This window comes from Oncorhynchus masou, chromosome 24, assembly GCF_036934945.1.
Source record: "Oncorhynchus masou masou isolate Uvic2021 chromosome 24, UVic_Omas_1.1, whole genome shotgun sequence".
Lineage (NCBI taxonomy): Eukaryota > Metazoa > Chordata > Actinopteri > Salmoniformes > Salmonidae > Oncorhynchus > Oncorhynchus masou.
Window position 1 is genome coordinate 16,221,598 of NC_088235.1, and position 19,147 is coordinate 16,240,744.

General features: G+C 39.8%; 1 protein-coding gene across 1 annotated transcript in view; it reads left to right on the forward strand.

The window, feature by feature from the left end:
* The window catches only part of LOC135511864 (neurexin-1a-like), a 918,691-nt gene that overhangs the window by 370,752 nt on the left and 528,792 nt on the right, over nt 1-19,147 (forward strand). Inside the window, exon 13 of the mRNA XM_064933362.1 lies at nt 3,171-3,197. Within this exon, the coding sequence (XP_064789434.1) occupies nt 3,171-3,197 (27 nt within the window). The remainder of the gene's footprint in view (nt 1-3,170; nt 3,198-19,147) is intronic.

Here is a 19,147-nt window from a genome sequence, read left to right on the forward strand (position 1 = left end):
AGCTGTCATCGAAGCAAAGGGTGGCTAGTATAAAACATTTAGAGATTTTTTTAAACACTTTTTTTTTATCCTGTATGTGTGATTTCATTGTTTTGAGGTCATCACTATTATTCTACAATGCAAGACAATAGTGTGTGTGTGTGTGTGTGTGTGTGTGTGTGTGTGTGTGTGTGTGTGTGTGTGTGTGTGTGTGTGTGTGTGTGCGTGCGTGCATGCGAGCCCTTTGTTTAAGTCTATTTGCTCTCATCATGGAGCAACGGAGAGAATCAGTCACTGAAAAGGTTGGATATCTCCCGAACAGAGCATGGCTGTGGGATGTCATAGCCAGTTATTTCTCTTTTCCAGTCTAAACAGAATTTGGCCACTAAATTGAGACATTTAGCAGGAGAAGGCATGACTCTGGCAAAACTTTCTGCCGGTATGTCAACCTCAGGGCAGCCTGTTGTCGTAGCACCCAACAGCACCTCACACTGACAGGGGGCTGACATCACCACTGTTACAGAGCTGACAACCCACATTGTCACGGTTACAGGACTGACAACCCATATCGCCATGGTTACCATATATGTCTTCTGAAATCTGATCTGATGATGACAGACAAAAACATTTTGTTTACATTTTTCCTTTTTTTTGGGACATCTTTTAATACTTTCTTTACTTGGTTTTACTCGGTTCCCCTTACCCTTAGATCGCTAGGTATCCCTCCTCCCTCTCCCCTGTCTCTCTCCTCTCCCCTGCCTCTCTCCCCTCTTTCTTTTTAAAGCATTCCCTGTGTGGGCTGGCTGGCGTTGGTCTTCGGCTGTTTGCGACCACTTTTCTGCTGTGGTTGACGACACACGACTGGCAGGGCCGCCTGGGTAGGATGTCTGTGTCAGTTCTCTCTTCTCACAGCACAATAGTGACTCACTGTATAATCATAGAGAGAGAGAAAGCTAGAGAGGCTGTGTAGCAGCAACAATATGTGGTACTTTAGCAGCATATACATACAGCGTGTTATACAAAAATACTAGCAGTGTTCGTATACTATTTGAAGGTAAGTAGTAGAAATAGAAATGTAGGTCCACATGGTAGTGATGAAGTTATAGTAAGATATAGTAGCAGTATTAGTAGAAATAGTAGTAGAAGTAGTAGTATTAGTATGAGTGATAGTAGTGGTATTATTAGTAGTAGTAGTTGCAGTAGTAGTCAGTAGTAGTAGCAGTAGTGGTAGTAGTGATAGTGGCAGTAGTAGCAGTGGCAGTAGTAGTAGTGGTAGTAGTATGAGTAGTAGTGGTAGTAGTAGTAGTAGCAGTAGCAGTGATGGCAGCAATTTTAGCAGTATTAGTAACATTAGCAGTGTTAGTAGCAGTATAAGTAATAGTAGTGATAGTAGCAGTAGTAGCTTTATTAGTAACATTAGCAGTGTTAGTAGCAGTAGAAGTAATAGTAGTGATGGCAGCAGTAGTAGCAGTATTAGTAACATTAGCAGTGTTAGTAGCAGTAGAATTAATAGTAGTGATAGTAACAGTAGTAGCACTAGTAGTAGTTGTAGTAGTGGTAGTAGTAGTAGTAGTAGTAGTATTAGTTAAAGACGGTATTTGAAGCAGTAGTAGCAGTATTAGTAACATTAGCAGTGTTAGTAGCAGTAGAAGTAATAGTAGTGATGGCAGCAGTAGACATAATTGTAGTAATAGTATCACTAGTAGTAATAGTAGTAGTAGCAGCAGTAGCCGTAGCAGTAGCAGCACTAGTCAGTAATGGTAGCAGTAGCAGTAGTAGTAGTAGTAGTGATGATAGTGCCAGTAGTAGTAGTAGTAGACGAAGCAGTAAGTGGTAGTAGTATTATTCATATTATTCGTATTATTATTATTATTATTATTATTATTATTATTATTATTATTAGTAGTAGTAGTAGTAGTGAGAGTGATATTATTATTAATATTAGTAGTAGTGGTAGTAGTAGTAGTAGTGTTAGTAGCTGTAGTACTAGTAGTCATCATAGTATTAGTATATGGTATTAGTAGCAGTAGTTGCAGTATTAGTAACATTGGTAGTGGTCGTAGCAGTAGAAGTAATATTAGTGATAGTAGTTGTAGCAGTAGTAGCAGTGGTAGTAGTAGTACCAGTAATAGTAGTAGTAGTTGTAGTGGTAGTAGTGATAGTAGCGGTGTTGATAGTATTGATAGTAGTGGTAGTAGTGGTAGTAGTGATAGTATTGGTAGTAGTAGTAGTGGTAGTAGTAGTAGTAGTAGGAGTAGTAGTAGTAGTAGTAGTAGTAGTAGTAGTAGTAGTAGTAGTGGTAGTAGTAGTAGTAGTGGCTGTGGTGATAGTAGCGGTAGCAATAGCATTCGTAGTAGTAGTAGTAGTAGTAGTGGTAGTAGTAGTAGTGGTAGTAGTGATAGTAGCGGTAGCGATAGCATTCATGGTAGTAGTAGTAGTAGTAGTAGTAGTAGTAGTAGTAGTAGTAGTAGTAGTAGTAGTAGTAGGGTGCAGTGAGAAAAGCCTGATATTCAGTACTAATTCTTTGAATTGGTTAAAATAGTCCACTGTTCTTCACAGCTTTGAGAGAGAGGACAGCTGTCAATTTGAGGCATGGCGTCTTTGAATGGCCCATCCTACATGTAAGATGTTAGAGCACCCAGCATCCCTACCGAGTGGCCCAGCTTGACCATGACCATATTCTGATACTCTCTTATTGTACAGACTAAACCACCTCCTCTGTCAAGGACACCATTTTATTTGGCACTTTTAACCAGGAATGTTTAATTGTGACATCTGCCTCATGTTAATTAGTTTGTGTTACTTTTCAAATGAAATAAAATACAAATCTTCAAATCTTCTACTCAAAATATTCACATGTTGATCAAGTTATAGGTTGGTCAGTCAAGGCTTTCTGGTTCAGCCATACATATAACATAGTGATTGGCTAAATAACAGCATTGTGAAATGCCCTTTGCCTACAGAAATAACTGGCAGTGTAAAGTAGTAGTGGCCATGCTCTTCCTACCACACCCCAGTCACTCTTACCTCAGCCAGGTGTGTAGGAGGAGAGGGCCATGGAGGAGAGCATCATGCTGTGGTCCCTGTGTCCGTGTGTCGTCCCCAGAGGGGTGGGTTGTTTTGCTTTAACATTGTCTGCAGCTGTCATAATGAAGGATGATGTGACATCTCATCTGTTCTCCCCCATCTAGACTGTATCAAGATTAACTGTACTACCAGTAAGTAAAGACTGCTCACTTTTAATAATCCTGTTAAAATACTGTTCTACTGTCTTTTATCTGTATTCACAATGTTTCTTATTCATGAATGTAAATCTCCTTTAAACAAACTACATCTATATAGGCTTCTAGGGGGTTTATGAAACCTTAAAAGATGCCGTTTGTTTAAAATATAACCTGCATGTATGTTGTCTAAGTTCATGCATCCCAGAAAGTAGAATATTTCCGTAGGTACATGGTATATAGATGTCATATGTTTTCAGACCAGGTTGGCTAAGATGTGCAGGTTGGCCAATGGGGAAAAATCACCATTTTAAAAACACATTAGCAATATGATTTCAATCACTTACCTATACCTTAGATATACATTATGTATCATAAAGACCAGTGAACAGACCAGTGCATTATTGCATACAGGCCATGGGAGATCATGGAATGTATGTATAGAATGTAATGGGCCTCAGGCAGTGTGAATCTATTCTCTTCCAGAGCACTGACTGCTGGGGAAGGGGAGGGAGAAGGGACAGAAGGAATGGAGGGATAGAGGAAGGAGTGGGAGGGAGGGGTTAGAATGAATGAGAACCCCCAAAATGACAGTCAACTGTGATTGTTCACACTCTGTTGTCTCTAATTACCAGCCTTGACAACTCTAAATTAAAACAGGCTGATATGAAACAGAGGTGTTTTAGCTGTGCATCATTATCCCCGTTCCCCACATTTTCTTTCTTTCTGTAAATGATTTTACCTTTCTCTCCATTTTACCTTTCTCTCCAGGTCTATTCTTTTTTCTTTCATTCCTTCTTCCTCAGTCCATCTCGGTAAATTGATGAGGCTTTTCAAAGCGGAGAGGAAATACAGAGTGGGCTTTTATTATTCTCATTAACCTGCCTCCCAGAGCAGAGAGGGAGGGATTGGCGATAGAAGGGCTGCCAGGAGGGAAGGAGGGATGGAAGAAAGAGGGAGGGAGGTAAGAAGGAATGGATGTAGAGGGAGGGAGGGAGGTAAGAAGGAATGGAAGTAGAGGGAGGGAGGGAGGGAGGGAGGGAGGGAGGGAGGGAGGGAGGGAGGGGGGGATAGTCACGGAGAGAGTACAACTGCCAGTAGGGAGGGAGGGAGAGAGGGGAAGAGGACATGTTAGTGTAGTGCTACGGAGTTAACATTGCAAATATTTTGGGAGGGAATTTGTCCTTGTATTTATTATTCAGAGACGTTTATGAATTATTGATGGGAGAAGAGTCCTGAAGAGTCAGAAAATATGAGCCTTGGTTTCCTGTTTTCCGTACAGCGTACAGCATACAAACAATGTCACCAGGGTTTTGCCTGAGGGTTGACCTTCACACCCTCTTGTTAGGTTATGGAGAAACACACTCCAAACAACAGGAAATAGTGAGCTCCATCTCCTCCATCCAGATTGTCTCAAGCCATTCTGCATCCAGTGCTCCTTTTCTTTGGGGGGATGGTGGAGTCACCCGAGTGGTCACAATATTTCATAAAGTATAAAGGAATGTACACTGAGTATACAACATGTTAAGGGCACCTGCTCTTTCCATGACACAGACTGACCAGGGGAATCGAGGTGAAAGGGCTGCTACTCAATATTAGGAATGTGTTCTTCATGTTTTGTACACTCAATGTGTATCTATAGCCTGGTGTATATAGGGGCATCAAAAAATAATTTACACAAATGGTTTGCAATAACAGTTAGGCAATTCTATAACATTACCTATGCATGCCAATGGAGATTTGTAATACCTATCTATATGGTAAATGAAATGCAATTAAGAATGCTGTACACATTCTGTACGTTGCATAGGACGTACTGGGCAACGTATATATATATATATATATATATATATATATATATATATATATATATATATATATATATATATATATATATATATATAGTTTCTCTCCCTTGCATTCAGGTTTAAATATATATACCTGAATGCAAGGGAGAGAAAATAATGTTGCCATTTAAAAGCTAGCTTGCAACATGTCATATTTTATTTTTCAAGTAACCCTCATGCTAGAAAAGGTTGGAGACTTATTTAGTCAATTACTATTTTAATGTTAAAGTTATTCTCTCACACTAATCAACACACTCCCGAGTGTTTGAACAGAAGTGGTAATCATGTGAAGTAGAACTGAAGTACTTTCAATGCCAATATCACATACTCAATCTCTTTGTTTTATCTTTTCAAGGGGCTTCCTGTCACGTCCTGACCATAGAGAGTCCTTCTTTTCTATGGTGGAGTAGGTCAGGGCGTGACAGCGGTCAGGGCGTGACAGCGGTCAGGGCGTGACAGCGGTCAGGGCGTGACAGCGGTCAGGGCGTGACAGCGGGGGTTAGTCTAGTTTATTATTTATATGTGGGGTTCTAGTTTTGTTTTTTCTATTTTGGTGATTTTGTATGATCCCCAATTAGAGGCAGCTGGTAATCATTGTCTCTAATTGGGGATCATATTTAAGTAGCCTTTTTTCCACCTGTGGGTTGTGAGATATTGTATTTTGAGTAAGTGTATGTAGCACCTCTGTAGTCACGGTCCGTTGTTAGTTTATTGTTTATTGTTTATTGTTTTTGCTAAGTTCCACTATTAATAAATGATGTGGAACTCAACATTGGCTGCTCCTTGGTCCGTTTCTACAAACGATTGTGACACTTACAGGTTAATAGCAACACAGAACAAAACACAAGGTCAGGACAGGCAAACTCACATCACACACAATCTAGAGTCCATGGTTGTTTGGAGTGGAGCATTCGTCACTTTGGCTTTGACATCATTGGGTTCTTATACTGTAGTTGTGGCCTCTGCAGTCGCGTCATAGCAGGCCACATCTGGAGAAAGCTTAATGAGTAACGCCCTCATACCGGAAACCATTGGTATGCACTCACACCTCGGTCGACTTATCCCGAGCAGTGGGACACTCATCCGACCCCCTCTCCCCAAATATGGCAGAGGTAGTGTTGTGGCTGGGCACAGCCTGTGGCACCTGTCCTCCCACATTGCTGGTTTGAATCTCCTGCACAATATCTGAGTACAGTGTTCCTTAGGTATGGGGGTGTTTGGCTCAGGTCCTTGATTAACTAATGAGAAGGAGCCCACGAGTAGTGCTTGTTTTTCTTCTGCGACAGGAGGAGAACAGAGTTGAGTTTGGGGGCCGTTTTCCTGTGTGTGGCCACCACTCATGCTCTCAGAGAAGACACAGTTCCGTGGTGAATCATTATGACATGGAGGTACGTCAGTGTGCCACCGGGCTGCAAGCAAAGTCGGGATAAGAGGAATACTAGGATAGAGACACATGTGGATTTCTGAGGAGGAATGGAGGGGAAAATGGAAGTTAATGAGGTTGGAGTGAATAAGGAATGCAGAGGTTGGATTTGAATTTGAAGAAGATGGTGAGAAAAATGTAGAGGGGGTGTTGAGGATGGTTGGTGTCAAGATTAAACTGGAGGTGAAATGGAAGTGAAAGAGGATGAGTTATATTAGGTGGAAGGTGTGGTGAACAGCTCAGAACCCGAGCCTGGCATCAATGGACATGATAAAGAAGAATCTGGTCCAGAACAGTGGCTTGCGAAAGTATTCATCTCCTTGTCATTTTTCCTATTTTGTTGCCTTACAACCTGGAATTAAAATGTAAAATGGTTTGTATCATTTGATTTACACAACATGCCTACCACGTTGAAGATGCAGAATATTACTTTGTGTGAAACAAACAATAAATAAGACATAAAAACAGAAAACTTTAGCTATTCACCCCCCCCCCTCTCAATACTTTGTAGAGCCACCTTTTGCAGCAATTACAGCTGCAAGTATCTTGGGGTATGTCTCTATAAGCTTGGCACATCTAGCCACTGGGAGTTTTGCCCATTCTTCAAGGCAAAACTGCTCCAGCTCCTTCAAGTTGGATGGGTTCCGCTGGTGTACAACAATCTTTAAGTCATACCACATATTCTCAATTGGATTGAGGTCTGGGCTTTGACTAGGCCATTTTAGACATTTAAATGTTTCCCCTTAAACCACTCAAGTGTTGCTTTAGCACTAGGCTTTGCATCATTGTCCTGCTGGAAGGTGAACCTCTGTCCCAGTCTAAAATCTCTGGAAGACTGAAGCAGGTTTCCCTCAAGAATTTCCCTGTATATAGTGCCATCCATCATTCCTTTAATTCTGACCAGTTTCCCAGTCACTGCCGATGAAAAACCTACCAAAATAATGATTCTGCCACCACCATGCTTCACTGTGGGGATGGTATTCTCAGGATGATGAGAGGTGTTGGGTTTGCGCCAGACATAGCATTTTTCTTGATTGCCAAAATGCTCAATTTTATTCTCATCTGACCATATGTTTGGGGAGTCTCCCACATGCCTTTTGCCATTTTTTTCTTACGCAATGGCTTTTTTCTGGCCACTCTTCCGTAAAGCCCAACTCTATGGAGTGTACAGTTTGAAATGGTCCAGTGAACAGATTCTCCAAACTCTGCTGTGGAGCTTTGCAGCTCCTTCAGGGTTATCTTTGGTCTCTTTGTTGCCTCTCTGATTAATAGCCTCCTTGTCTGGTCTGTGAGATTTGGTGGGCAGCCCTCTCTTGGCAGGTTTGTTGTGGTTTCCATATTATTTCCATATTATTTCCATTTTTTAATAATTGATTTAATGGCTCTCTGTGGGATGTTCAAAGTTTCAGATATTTTGATGTAACCCAACTCTGAGCTGTACTTCTCCACAACTTTGTCCCTGACCTGTTTGGACCTTGGTTTTCATAGTGCCGTTGGCTTGGTGGTGCCACCTGCTTAGTGGTGTTGCAGTTTCTGTAGCCTTTCAGAACATTATCTACTGAGATCATATGACAGATCATGTGACCCTTAGATTGCACACAGGTTGACTTTGTTTAACAAATTATGTGACTTCCGAAGGCAATTGGTTGCATATTCAGTGGTTTCATTGCAAAGTGGATGAATGCACTTTCCCATTTACTTTTATTTTTTGAAGTTACAGTTAACATCCTTTATTTAAGTACAGTTACTATTCTCAAATTAATTCCATTTACCATCCTCTATTAGTTAGAGTTACTATCCTCTATTAGTTATGGTTACCATCCTCTATTAGTTACAGTGACCATGCTTTATTAGTTATGGTTACCATCCTCTATTAGTTACAGTTACCATCCTCTATTAGTTACGGTTACCATCCTCTATTAGTTACAGTTACCATCCTCTAATAGTTATGGTTACCATCCTCTATTATTTACAGTTACCATCCTCTATTAGTCATGGTTACCATCCTCTATTAATTACAGTTACCATCCTCTATTAATTACAATTACCATCCTCTATTAGTTACAGTTACCATCCTCTATTAGTTATGGTTACCATCCTCTATCAGTTATGGTTTCCATCCTCTACTAGTTATGGTTACCATCCTCTATTAGTTACAGTTACCATCCTCTATTAGATATGGTTACCATCCTCTAATTAATTACAATTACCATCCTCTATTAGTTACAGTTACCATCCTCTATTAGTTATGGTTACCATCCTCTATTAGTTATGGTTACCATCCTCTACTAGTTATGGTTACCATCCTCTATTAGTTACAGTTAACATCCTCTATTAGTTACAGTTACCATCCTCTATTATTTATGTTTACCATCCTCTATCAGTTATGGTTTCCATCCTCTATTAGTTACGGTTTCCATCCTCTATTAGTTATGGTTACCATCCTCTATTAGTTACAGTTACCGTCCTCTATTAGTTATGGTTACCATCCTCTATTAGTTACAGTTACCATCCTCTGTTAGTTACTGTTACCATCCTCTATTAGTTATGGTTTCCATCCTCTATTAGTTATGGTTACCATCCTCTATTAGTTACAGTTACCATCCTCTGTTAGTTACGGTTACCATCCTCTATTAGTTACATTTACCATCCTCTATTAGTTATGGTTTCCATCCTCTATTAGTTACGGTTACCATCCTCTATTAGTTACAGTTACCATCCTCTATTAGTTACGGTTACCATCCTCTATTAGTTACAGTTACCATCCTCTATTAGTTACAGTTACCATCCTCTATTAGTTACAGTTACCATCCTCTATTAGTTACAGTTACCATCCTCTATTAGTTATGGTTACCATCATCTATTAGTTACAGTTACCATCCTCTTTTAGTTATGGTTACTAAACTCTATTAGTTATGGTTACCAACCTCTATTAGTTATGGTCCTCTATTAGTTACGGTTACCATCCTCTATTAGTTACTGTTACCATCCTCTATTAGTTACGGTTACCATCCTCTATTAGTTACGGTTACCATCCTCTATTAGATACAGTTACCATCCTCTATTAGTTACGGTTACCATCCTCTATTAGTTACAGTTACCATCCTTTATTAGTTATGGTTACCATCCTCTATTAGTTACAGTTACCATCCTCTATTAGTTACAGTTACCATCCTCTATTAGTTAGGGTTAATATTCTCTATTTGTTACAGTCACCATCCTCTATTAGTTATGGTTACCATCCTCTATTAGTTACAGTTACCATCCTTTATTAGTTATGGTTACCATCCTCTATTTGTTACAGTTACCATCCTCTATTAGTTATGGTTACCATCCTCTATTAGTTATGGTTACCATCCTCTATTAGTTACAGTTACCATCCTCTATTAGTTACATTTACCATCCTCTATTAGTTATGGTTTCCATCCTCTATTAGTTACGGTTACCATCCTCTATTAGTTACAGTTACCATCCTATATTAGTTATGGTTACCATCCTCTATTAGTTACATTTACCAACCTCTTTTACTTATGGTTACTAAACTCTATTAGTTACGGTTACCAACCTCTATTAGTTATGGTCCTCTATTAGTTACGGTTACTATCCTCTATTAGTTACAGTTACCATCCTCTATTAGTTATGGTTACCATACTCTATTAGTTACGGTTACCATCCTCTATTAGTTACGGTTACCATCCTCTATTAGTTACAGTTACCATCCTTTATTAGTTACGGTTACCATCCTCTATTAGTTACATTTACCATCCTCTATTAGTTATGGTTACCATCCTCTATTAGTTACAGTTACCATCCTCTTTTATTTATGGTTACTAAACTCTATTAGTTACCATCCTCTATTAGTTATGGTTACCATCCTCTATTAGTTACTGTTACCATCCTCTATTAGTTACGGTTACCATCCTCTATTAGTTACAGTTACTATCCTCTATTAGATACAGTTACCATCCTCTATTAGTTACGGTTACCATCCTCTATTAGTTACAGTTACCATCCTTTATTAGTTATGGTTACCATCCTCTATTAGTTACAGTTACCATCCTCTATTAGTTACAGTTACCATCCTCTATTAGTTATGGTTACCATCATCTATTAGTTACAGTTACCATCCTCTTTTAGTTATGGTTACTAAACTCTATTAGTTATGGTTACCAACCTCTATTAGTTATGGTCCTCTATTAGTTACGGTTACCATCCTCTATTAGTTACTGTTACCATCCTCTATTAGTTACGGTTACCATCCTCTATTAGTTACGGTTACCATCCTCTATTAGATACAGTTACCATCCTCTATTAGTTACGGTTACCATCCTCTATTAGTTACAGTTACCATCCTTTATTAGTTATGGTTACCATCCTCTATTAGTTACAGTTACCATCCTCTATTAGTTACAGTTACCATCCTCTATTAGTTAGGGTTAACATTCTCTATTTGTTACAGTCACCATCCTCTATTAGTTATGGTTACCATCCTCTATTAGTTACAGTTACCATCCTTTATTAGTTATGGTTACCATCCTCTATTTGTTACAGTTACCATCCTCTATTAGTTATGGTTACCATCCTCTATTAGTTATGGTTACCATCCTCTATTAGTTACAGTTACCATCCTCTATTAGTTACATTTACCATCCTCTATTAGTTATGGTTTCCATCCTCTATTAGTTACGGTTACCATCCTCTATTAGTTACAGTTACCATCCTATATTAGTTATGGTTACCATCCTCTATTAGTTACATTTACCAACCTCTTTTACTTATGGTTACTAAACTCTATTAGTTACGGTTACCAACCTCTATTAGTTATGGTCCTCTATTAGTTACGGTTACTATCCTCTATTAGTTACAGTTACCATCCTCTATTAGTTATGGTTACCATACTCTATTAGTTACGGTTACCATCCTCTATTAGTTACGGTTACCATCCTCTATTAGTTACAGTTACCATCCTTTATTAGTTACGGTTACCATCCTCTATTAGTTACATTTACCATCCTCTATTAGTTATGGTTACCATACTCTATTAGTTACGGTTACCATCCTCTATTAGTTACGGTTACCATCCTCTATTAGTTACAGTTACCATCCTTTATTAGTTACGGTTACCATCCTCTATTAGTTACTGTTACCATCCTCTATTAGTTACGGTTACCATCCTCTATTAGTTACAGTTACTATCCTCTATTAGATACAGTTACCATCCTCTATTAGTTACGGTTACCATCCTCTATTAGTTACAGTTACCATCCTTTATTAGTTATGGTTACCATCCTCTATTAGTTACAGTTACCATCCTCTATTAGTTACAGTTACCATCCTCTATTAGTTATGGTTACCATCATCTATTAGTTACAGTTACCATCCTCTTTTAGTTATGGTTACTAAACTCTATTAGTTATGGTTACCAACCTCTATTAGTTATGGTCCTCTATTAGTTACGGTTACCATCCTCTATTAGTTACTGTTACCATCCTCTATTAGTTACGGTTACCATCCTCTATTAGTTACGGTTACCATCCTCTATTAGATACAGTTACCATCCTCTATTAGTTACGGTTACCATCCTCTATTAGTTACAGTTACCATTCTTTATTAGTTATGGTTACCATCCTCTATTAGTTACAGTTACCATCCTCTATTAGTTACAGTTACCATCCTCTATTAGTTACGGTTAACATTCTCTATTTGTTACAGTCACCATCCTCTATTAGTTATGGTTACCATCCTCTATTAGTTACAGTTACCATCCTTTATTAGTTATGGTTACCATCCTCTATTTGTTACAGTTACCATACTCTATTAGTTATGGTTACCATCCTCTATTAGTTATGGTTACCATCCTCTATTAGTTACAGTTACCATCCTCTATTAGTTACATTTACCATCCTCTATTAGTTATGGTTTCCATCCTCTATTAGTTACGGTTACCATCCTCTATTAGTTACAGTTACCATCCTATATTAGTTATGGTTACCATCCTCTATTAGTTACATTTACCAACCTCTTTTACTTATGGTTACTAAACTCTATTAGTTACGGTTACCAACCTCTATTAGTTATGGTCCTCTATTAGTTACGGTTACTATCCTCTATTAGTTACAGTTACCATCCTCTATTAGTTATGGTTACCATACTCTATTAGTTACGGTTACCATCCTCTATTAGTTACGGTTACCATCCTCTATTAGTTACAGTTACCATCCTTTATTAGTTACGGTTACCATCCTCTATTAGTTACATTTACCATCCTCTATTAGTTATGGTTACCATACTCTATTAGTTACGGTTACCATCCTCTATTAGTTACGGTTACCATCCTCTATTAGTTACAGTTACCATCCTTTATTAGTTACGGTTACCATCCTCTATTAGTTACTGTTACCATCCTCTATTAGTTACGGTTACCATCCTCTATTAGTTACAGTTACTATCCTCTATTAGATACAGTTACCATCCTCTATTAGTTACGGTTACCATCCTCTATTAGTTACAGTTACCATCCTTTATTAGTTATGGTTACCATCCTCTATTAGTTACAGTTACCATCCTCTATTAGTTACAGTTACCATCCTCTATTAGTTATGGTTACCATCATCTATTAGTTACAGTTACCATCCTCTTTTAGTTATGGTTACTAAACTCTATTAGTTATGGTTACCAACCTCTATTAGTTATGGTCCTCTATTAGTTACGTTACCATCCTCTATTAGTTACTGTTACCATCCTCTATTAGTTACGGTTACCATCCTCTATTAGTTACGGTTACCATCCTCTATTAGATACAGTTACCATCCTCTATTAGTTACGGTTACCATCCTCTATTAGTTACAGTTACCATCCTTTATTAGTTATGGTTACCATCCTCTATTAGTTACAGTTACCATCCTCTATTAGTTACAGTTACCATCCTCTATTAGTTACGGTTAACATTCTCTATTAGTTATGGTTACCATCCTCTATTAGTTATGGTTACCATCCTCTATTAGTTACAGTTACCATCCTCTATTAGTTACATTTACCATCCTCTATTAGTTATGGTTTCCATCCTCTATTAGTTACGGTTACCATCCTCTATTAGTTACAGTTACCATCCTATATTAATTATGGTTACCATCCTCTATTAGTTACATTTACCAACCTCTTTTACTTATGGTTACTAAACTCTATTAGTTACGGTTACCAACCTCTATTAGTTATGGTCCTCTATTAGTTACGGTTACTATCCTCTATTAGTTACAGTTACCATCCTCTATTAGTTATGGTTACCATACTCTATTAGTTACGGTTACCATCCTCTATTAGTTACGGTTACCATCCTCTATTAGTTACAGTTACCATCCTTTATTAGTTACGGTTACCATCCTCTATTAGTTACATTTACCATCCTCTATTAGTTATGGTTACCATCCTCTATTAGTTACAGTTACCATCCTCTTTTATTTATGGTTACTAAACTCTATTAGTTATGGTCCTCTATTAGTTACGGTTACCATCCTCTATTAGTTACTGTTACCATCCTCTATTAGTTACGGTTACCATCCTCTATTAGTTACAGTTACTATCCTCTATTAGATACAGTTACCATCCTCTATTAGTTACGGTTACCATCCTCTATTAGTTACAGTTACCATCCTTTATTAGTTATGGTTACCATCCTCTATTAGTTACAGTTACTATCCTCTATTAGTTACAGTTACCATCCTCTATTAGTTACGATTAACATTCTCTATTTGTTAGAGTCACCATACTCTATTAGTTATGGTTACCATCCTCTATTAGTTACAGTTACCATCCTTTATTAGTTATGGTTACCATCCTCTATTTGTTACAGTTACCATCCTCTATTAGTTATGGTTACCATCCTCTATTAGTTACAGTTACCATCCTCTATTAGTTACAGTTACCATCCTCTATTAGTTACATTTACCATCCTCTATTAGTTATGGTTTCCATCCTCTATTAGTTACGGTTACCATCCTCTATTAGTTACAGTTACCATCCTCTATTAGTTATGGTTACCATCCTCTATTAGTTACATTTACCAACCTCTTTTACTTATGGTTACTAAACTCTATTAGTTACGGTTACCAACCTCTATTAGTTATGGTCCTCTATTAGTTACGGTTACTATCCTCTATTAGTTACAGTTACCATCCTCTATTAGTTATGGTTACCATCCTCTATTAGTTACAGTTACCATCCTCTATTAGTTACGGTTACCATCCTCTATTAGTTACAGTTACCATCCTTTATTAGTTATGGTTACCATCCTCTATTAGTTACAGTTACCATCCTTTATTAGTTATGGTTACCATCCTCTATTTGTTACAGTTACCATCCTCTAATAGTTACGGTTACCATCCTCTATTAGTTACAGTTACAATCCTCTATTAGTTACAGTTACCATCCTCTATTAGTTACGGTTACCATCCTCTATTAGTTACAGTTACCATCCTCTATTAATCTTACAGTTTCTATCCTCTATTTGTTACAGTTACCATCCTCTATTTGTTACAGTTACCATCCTCTATTAGTTACGGTTACCATCCTCTATTAGTTACAGTTACCATCCTCCATTAGTTACAGTTACCATCCTTTATTAGTTATGGTTACCATCCTCTATTTGTTACAGTTACCATCCTCTAATAGTTACGGTTACCATCCTCTATTAGTTACAGTTACCATCCTCTATTAGTTACAGTTACCATCCTCTATTAGTTACGGTTACCATCCTCTATTAGTTACAGTTACCATCCTCTATTTGTTACAGTTACCATCCTCTATTAGTTACGGTTACCATCCTCTATTAGTTACAGTTACCATCCTCTATTTGTTACAGTTACCATCCTCTATTAGTTACAGTTACCATCCTCTATTTGTTACAGTTACCATCCTCTATTAGTTACGGTTACCATCCTCTATTAGTTACAGTTACCATCCTCTATTAATCTTACAGTTTCTATCCTCTATCTAGATAGATTTAAAAATAGTGGTATAGCACAATTTCACGCCCCTCCTATATCTTTTTTTTGCAGTTTTACAGCTAATATCATGCTATTTTACACATTTTGCCATGAGGCTGAGAGAAAATGTTGCTGTTTTACTGCTCACGGATTCTTGAAAGATGGTACAATCTTATTTTGATAATCCTAAATATTAGCTATCATACCATGTAAAATAACAACTTATTTATTTTTTCTCATAAAATGCAACTTACTGGATTTATGTTAACTCTGTCAGACACCATGAAAGCCATTTCATTTTACAATTATTGTCCAGCAAGTGTCCTGGACAGCTTTATGGAGGAAAATCATGTTCAGAACGGACTCAAAGAACACATCACTGTCAATGAGGGGTCCTAGGCTCCCTTCCCGTGGGCGGCCTCAGCTCTGCCTTAAGAAATTGCTGCCACTTCAAATGTAACACTGAACAGGCACTGACAGAAGACAAGCTAAAAATACACACACACGCACGCACATGCACGCATGCACGCACGCACGCACGCACGCACGCACACACACACACACACACACACACACACACACACACACACACACACACACACACACACACACACACACACACACACACACACACACACACACACACACACACAGTCAGGTGGATTGTTGTTTTCTGTCTGTCTGTCTGTCTGTCTGTCTGTCTGTCTGTCTGTCTGTCTGTCTGTCCCTCTCTCTCTCTCTCTCTCTCTCTCTCTCTCTCTCTCTCTCTCTCTCTCTCTCTCTCTCTCACACACACACACAGACACACTGTATGTCCCTCTCTCTCAGTCCCTCTCAATTCAATTCAATTCAAGGGCTTTATTGGCATGAGAAACATGTGTTAACATTGCCAAAGCAAGTGAGGTAGATAATACAGTGCCTTGCGAAAGTATTCAGCCCCCTTGAACTTTGCGACCTTTTGCCACATTTCAGGCTTCAAACATAAAGATATAAAACTGTATTTTTTTGTGAAGAATCAACAACAAGTGGGACACAATCATGAAGTGGAACGACATTTATTGGATATTTCAAACTTTTTTAACAAATCAAAAACTGAAAAATTGGGCGTGCAAAATTATTCAGCCCCCTTAATACTTTGTAGCGCCACCTTTTGCTGCGATGACAGCTGTAAGTCGCTTGGGGTATGTCGCTATCAGTTCTGCACATCGAGAGACTGAAATTGTTTCCCATTACAGTGGAACATTTTCCCCAGCAAATTGTCTAAAAGGGATTGAATTTGTTGTTGCCTAATTGTTTTTTGGTAGGTTTCCAAACTGCATTCCTTCCATCTATAGCATTTCTTAATGTTACTCAGTTCCTTTGGCTTTGATGCCTCATGATTGAGTATTGCTCTGTTTAAGTAGACTGTGATTTTGCTGTGGTGTCAGTGGGCTGACTGTGAACGCTCTGAGAGACTCTGGGTTGAGGTCAGTTATAAAGTAGTCTACAGTACTGCTGCCAAGAGATGAGCTATAGGTGTACCTACCATAGGAGTCCCCTCGAAGCCTACCATTGACTATGTGCATAGCCAGCGTGCGACAGAGCTGCAGGAGTTGTGACCCGTTTTTGTTGGTTATGTTGTCATAGTTGTGCCTAGGGGGGCATTTGTGGGAGGGAATGATGTCACCTCCAGGCAGGTGTTTGTCCCTCTGTGTGCTGAGGGTGTCAGGTTCTTGTCCGGTTCTGGCATTTAGGTCGCCACAGACTAGTACATGTCCCTGGGCCTGGAAATTATTGATTTCCCCATCCAGGATGGAGAAGCTGTCTTCATTACAATATGGGGATTCTAGTGGGGGGATATAGGTAGCACACAGGAGGACATTTTTCTCTGTTAGGATAATTTCCTTTTGAATTTCTAGCCAAATGTAGAATGTTCCTGTTTTGATTAATTTAATGGAGTGAGTTAGGTCTGCTCTATATCAACTTAGCATACCCCCTGAGTCCCTTCCCTGTTTCACACCTGGTAGTTTGGTGGATGGGACTACCAGCTCTCTGTAACCTAGAGGGCAACCAGTGGGTCCGTCTCCTCTATACCAGGTTTCTTGCAGGATGACAATGTCTGTATTACCGATTTCTTTGGTGAAGTCCGGGTTTCTGCTCTTTAGGCCAAAGGCAGATGACCTTAGGCCTTGGATATTCCAGGATGATATAGTGAAGGCTTTTTGTTCCATAGAGTGTCAAATGTTGTTGGTCGTGGTTTGGCCTCAGGCCAGTAAGTGTGAGCAGAGCCTGGCGAGTGTGAGAGTGGGGGTTGGGACTGTCTGCCCGCTCACTACCTGGGCATATGTGTGGCTTCCATGTTGAGGCCCTCTTTGCGGGGGTGGGGTGCATGGGGTGGGCAGGAGTGTCATAGGTCTGATCTGAGGGGGCCTAAATGGGGTGTGGGCATGGTTGACGTGGGGGGTGTTGATTGGTTGGGGTGGGGGTGTGGATGTGTCTGGGTGTATTGTGGTCTGGATGTAATACCTCTTGGCATGGGTCCTCTATGTGTAGGTCCAGGGGGGGAGGGTCCTGCAGGTCTGGGAGGGTGTCTTGCTGGTCTGGGTGGGGTGTCTATTGATCTGTTTCTCCTGTGTGAAGTGTTGGGGATACGTTTGAGAGCGATGTCCTTTAGAGTCCGGGCAAAGGTGGGCACTGCTGCCTTGTAGAGGTGGACCTGGTCATAGAGGCTGTTCAAGTCCAGGGTGGAGTGGTGGGCCAGGAAAACATTTGGTTTTGAGGCACAGTCAAGGGAAATACTTGAGTTTACCCGCTGTATTGTGGCAGGGTGGAAGTATTTTCGTTGTAGCAGGGTGGAGATAACCACTTGTGCTTTGGGGAAAGTAGAAGAAGCCTTTTCAATCACTCCCTTCAGTGCTGTGGCCACCCTTTCCTGCTGTGCTCTCAGGTCGTTTGTGCCTGTGTGTATTATTATGTAGCTGGGTGAAGCTAGTTGGTCCTCAGACAGAAGGTTGAGGGCGCGCTGAGTGTTTGGACACCAGAGTTTAGACACACTGTGTTTGGGAAAAAGTTTTTTTTCTTCTATATATTTCCCATTTGAGTCCATAAGTAGTACAATCTGTGTCTTGTGTTTGTCCTCAGTGGGTGTGAGGGGGTTGTCAGAAGGGCTATCAGGGTGGCTGACGGGGGGGTGCTTAGAGGGGGTGAGAGCCGCTGGGCTTGTGGTTCTTCATTTGTCTGTTCTGCTGTGATGTCGACTCTATGGTCAGGGTCTGGTGTGGACTGCTGTGGTGTCGAGACTTTTGTCAGGTGCTGAGGTGGGCTGTTCTGCAGGCTTCTCTGTGGGGGTGGCCACCTCTCTAGTGGGTTGTTCTCTGTCATACGCCGTCCCCCTCAACCTCTCCTCCGTCCCCCTCACCCTCTCCTCCATCCCCCTCAACCTCTCCTCCACCAGCAGTCTGATCCTCTCCTCTAATGCTCTGTTCTTCTCCTGATTCTGCTCTTTCTCCTGTTGAAGTTGTCTCACCACAGTCCAGAGTGCATATATGTCTCTGTCCACCTCCAGCTCTCCGGGTATGGTTAAGGGGCTGTTGTTGTGCTGGACTGTTGTCTGGGTCTGTGCTGACTGAAGTGTAATCACCTGCTGTTCCAGCTCCACCTGCCTAACCTCCAGCTGGGTGAATGTGTCCTTCATTTCAATGAGGGAGTGGTAATCAG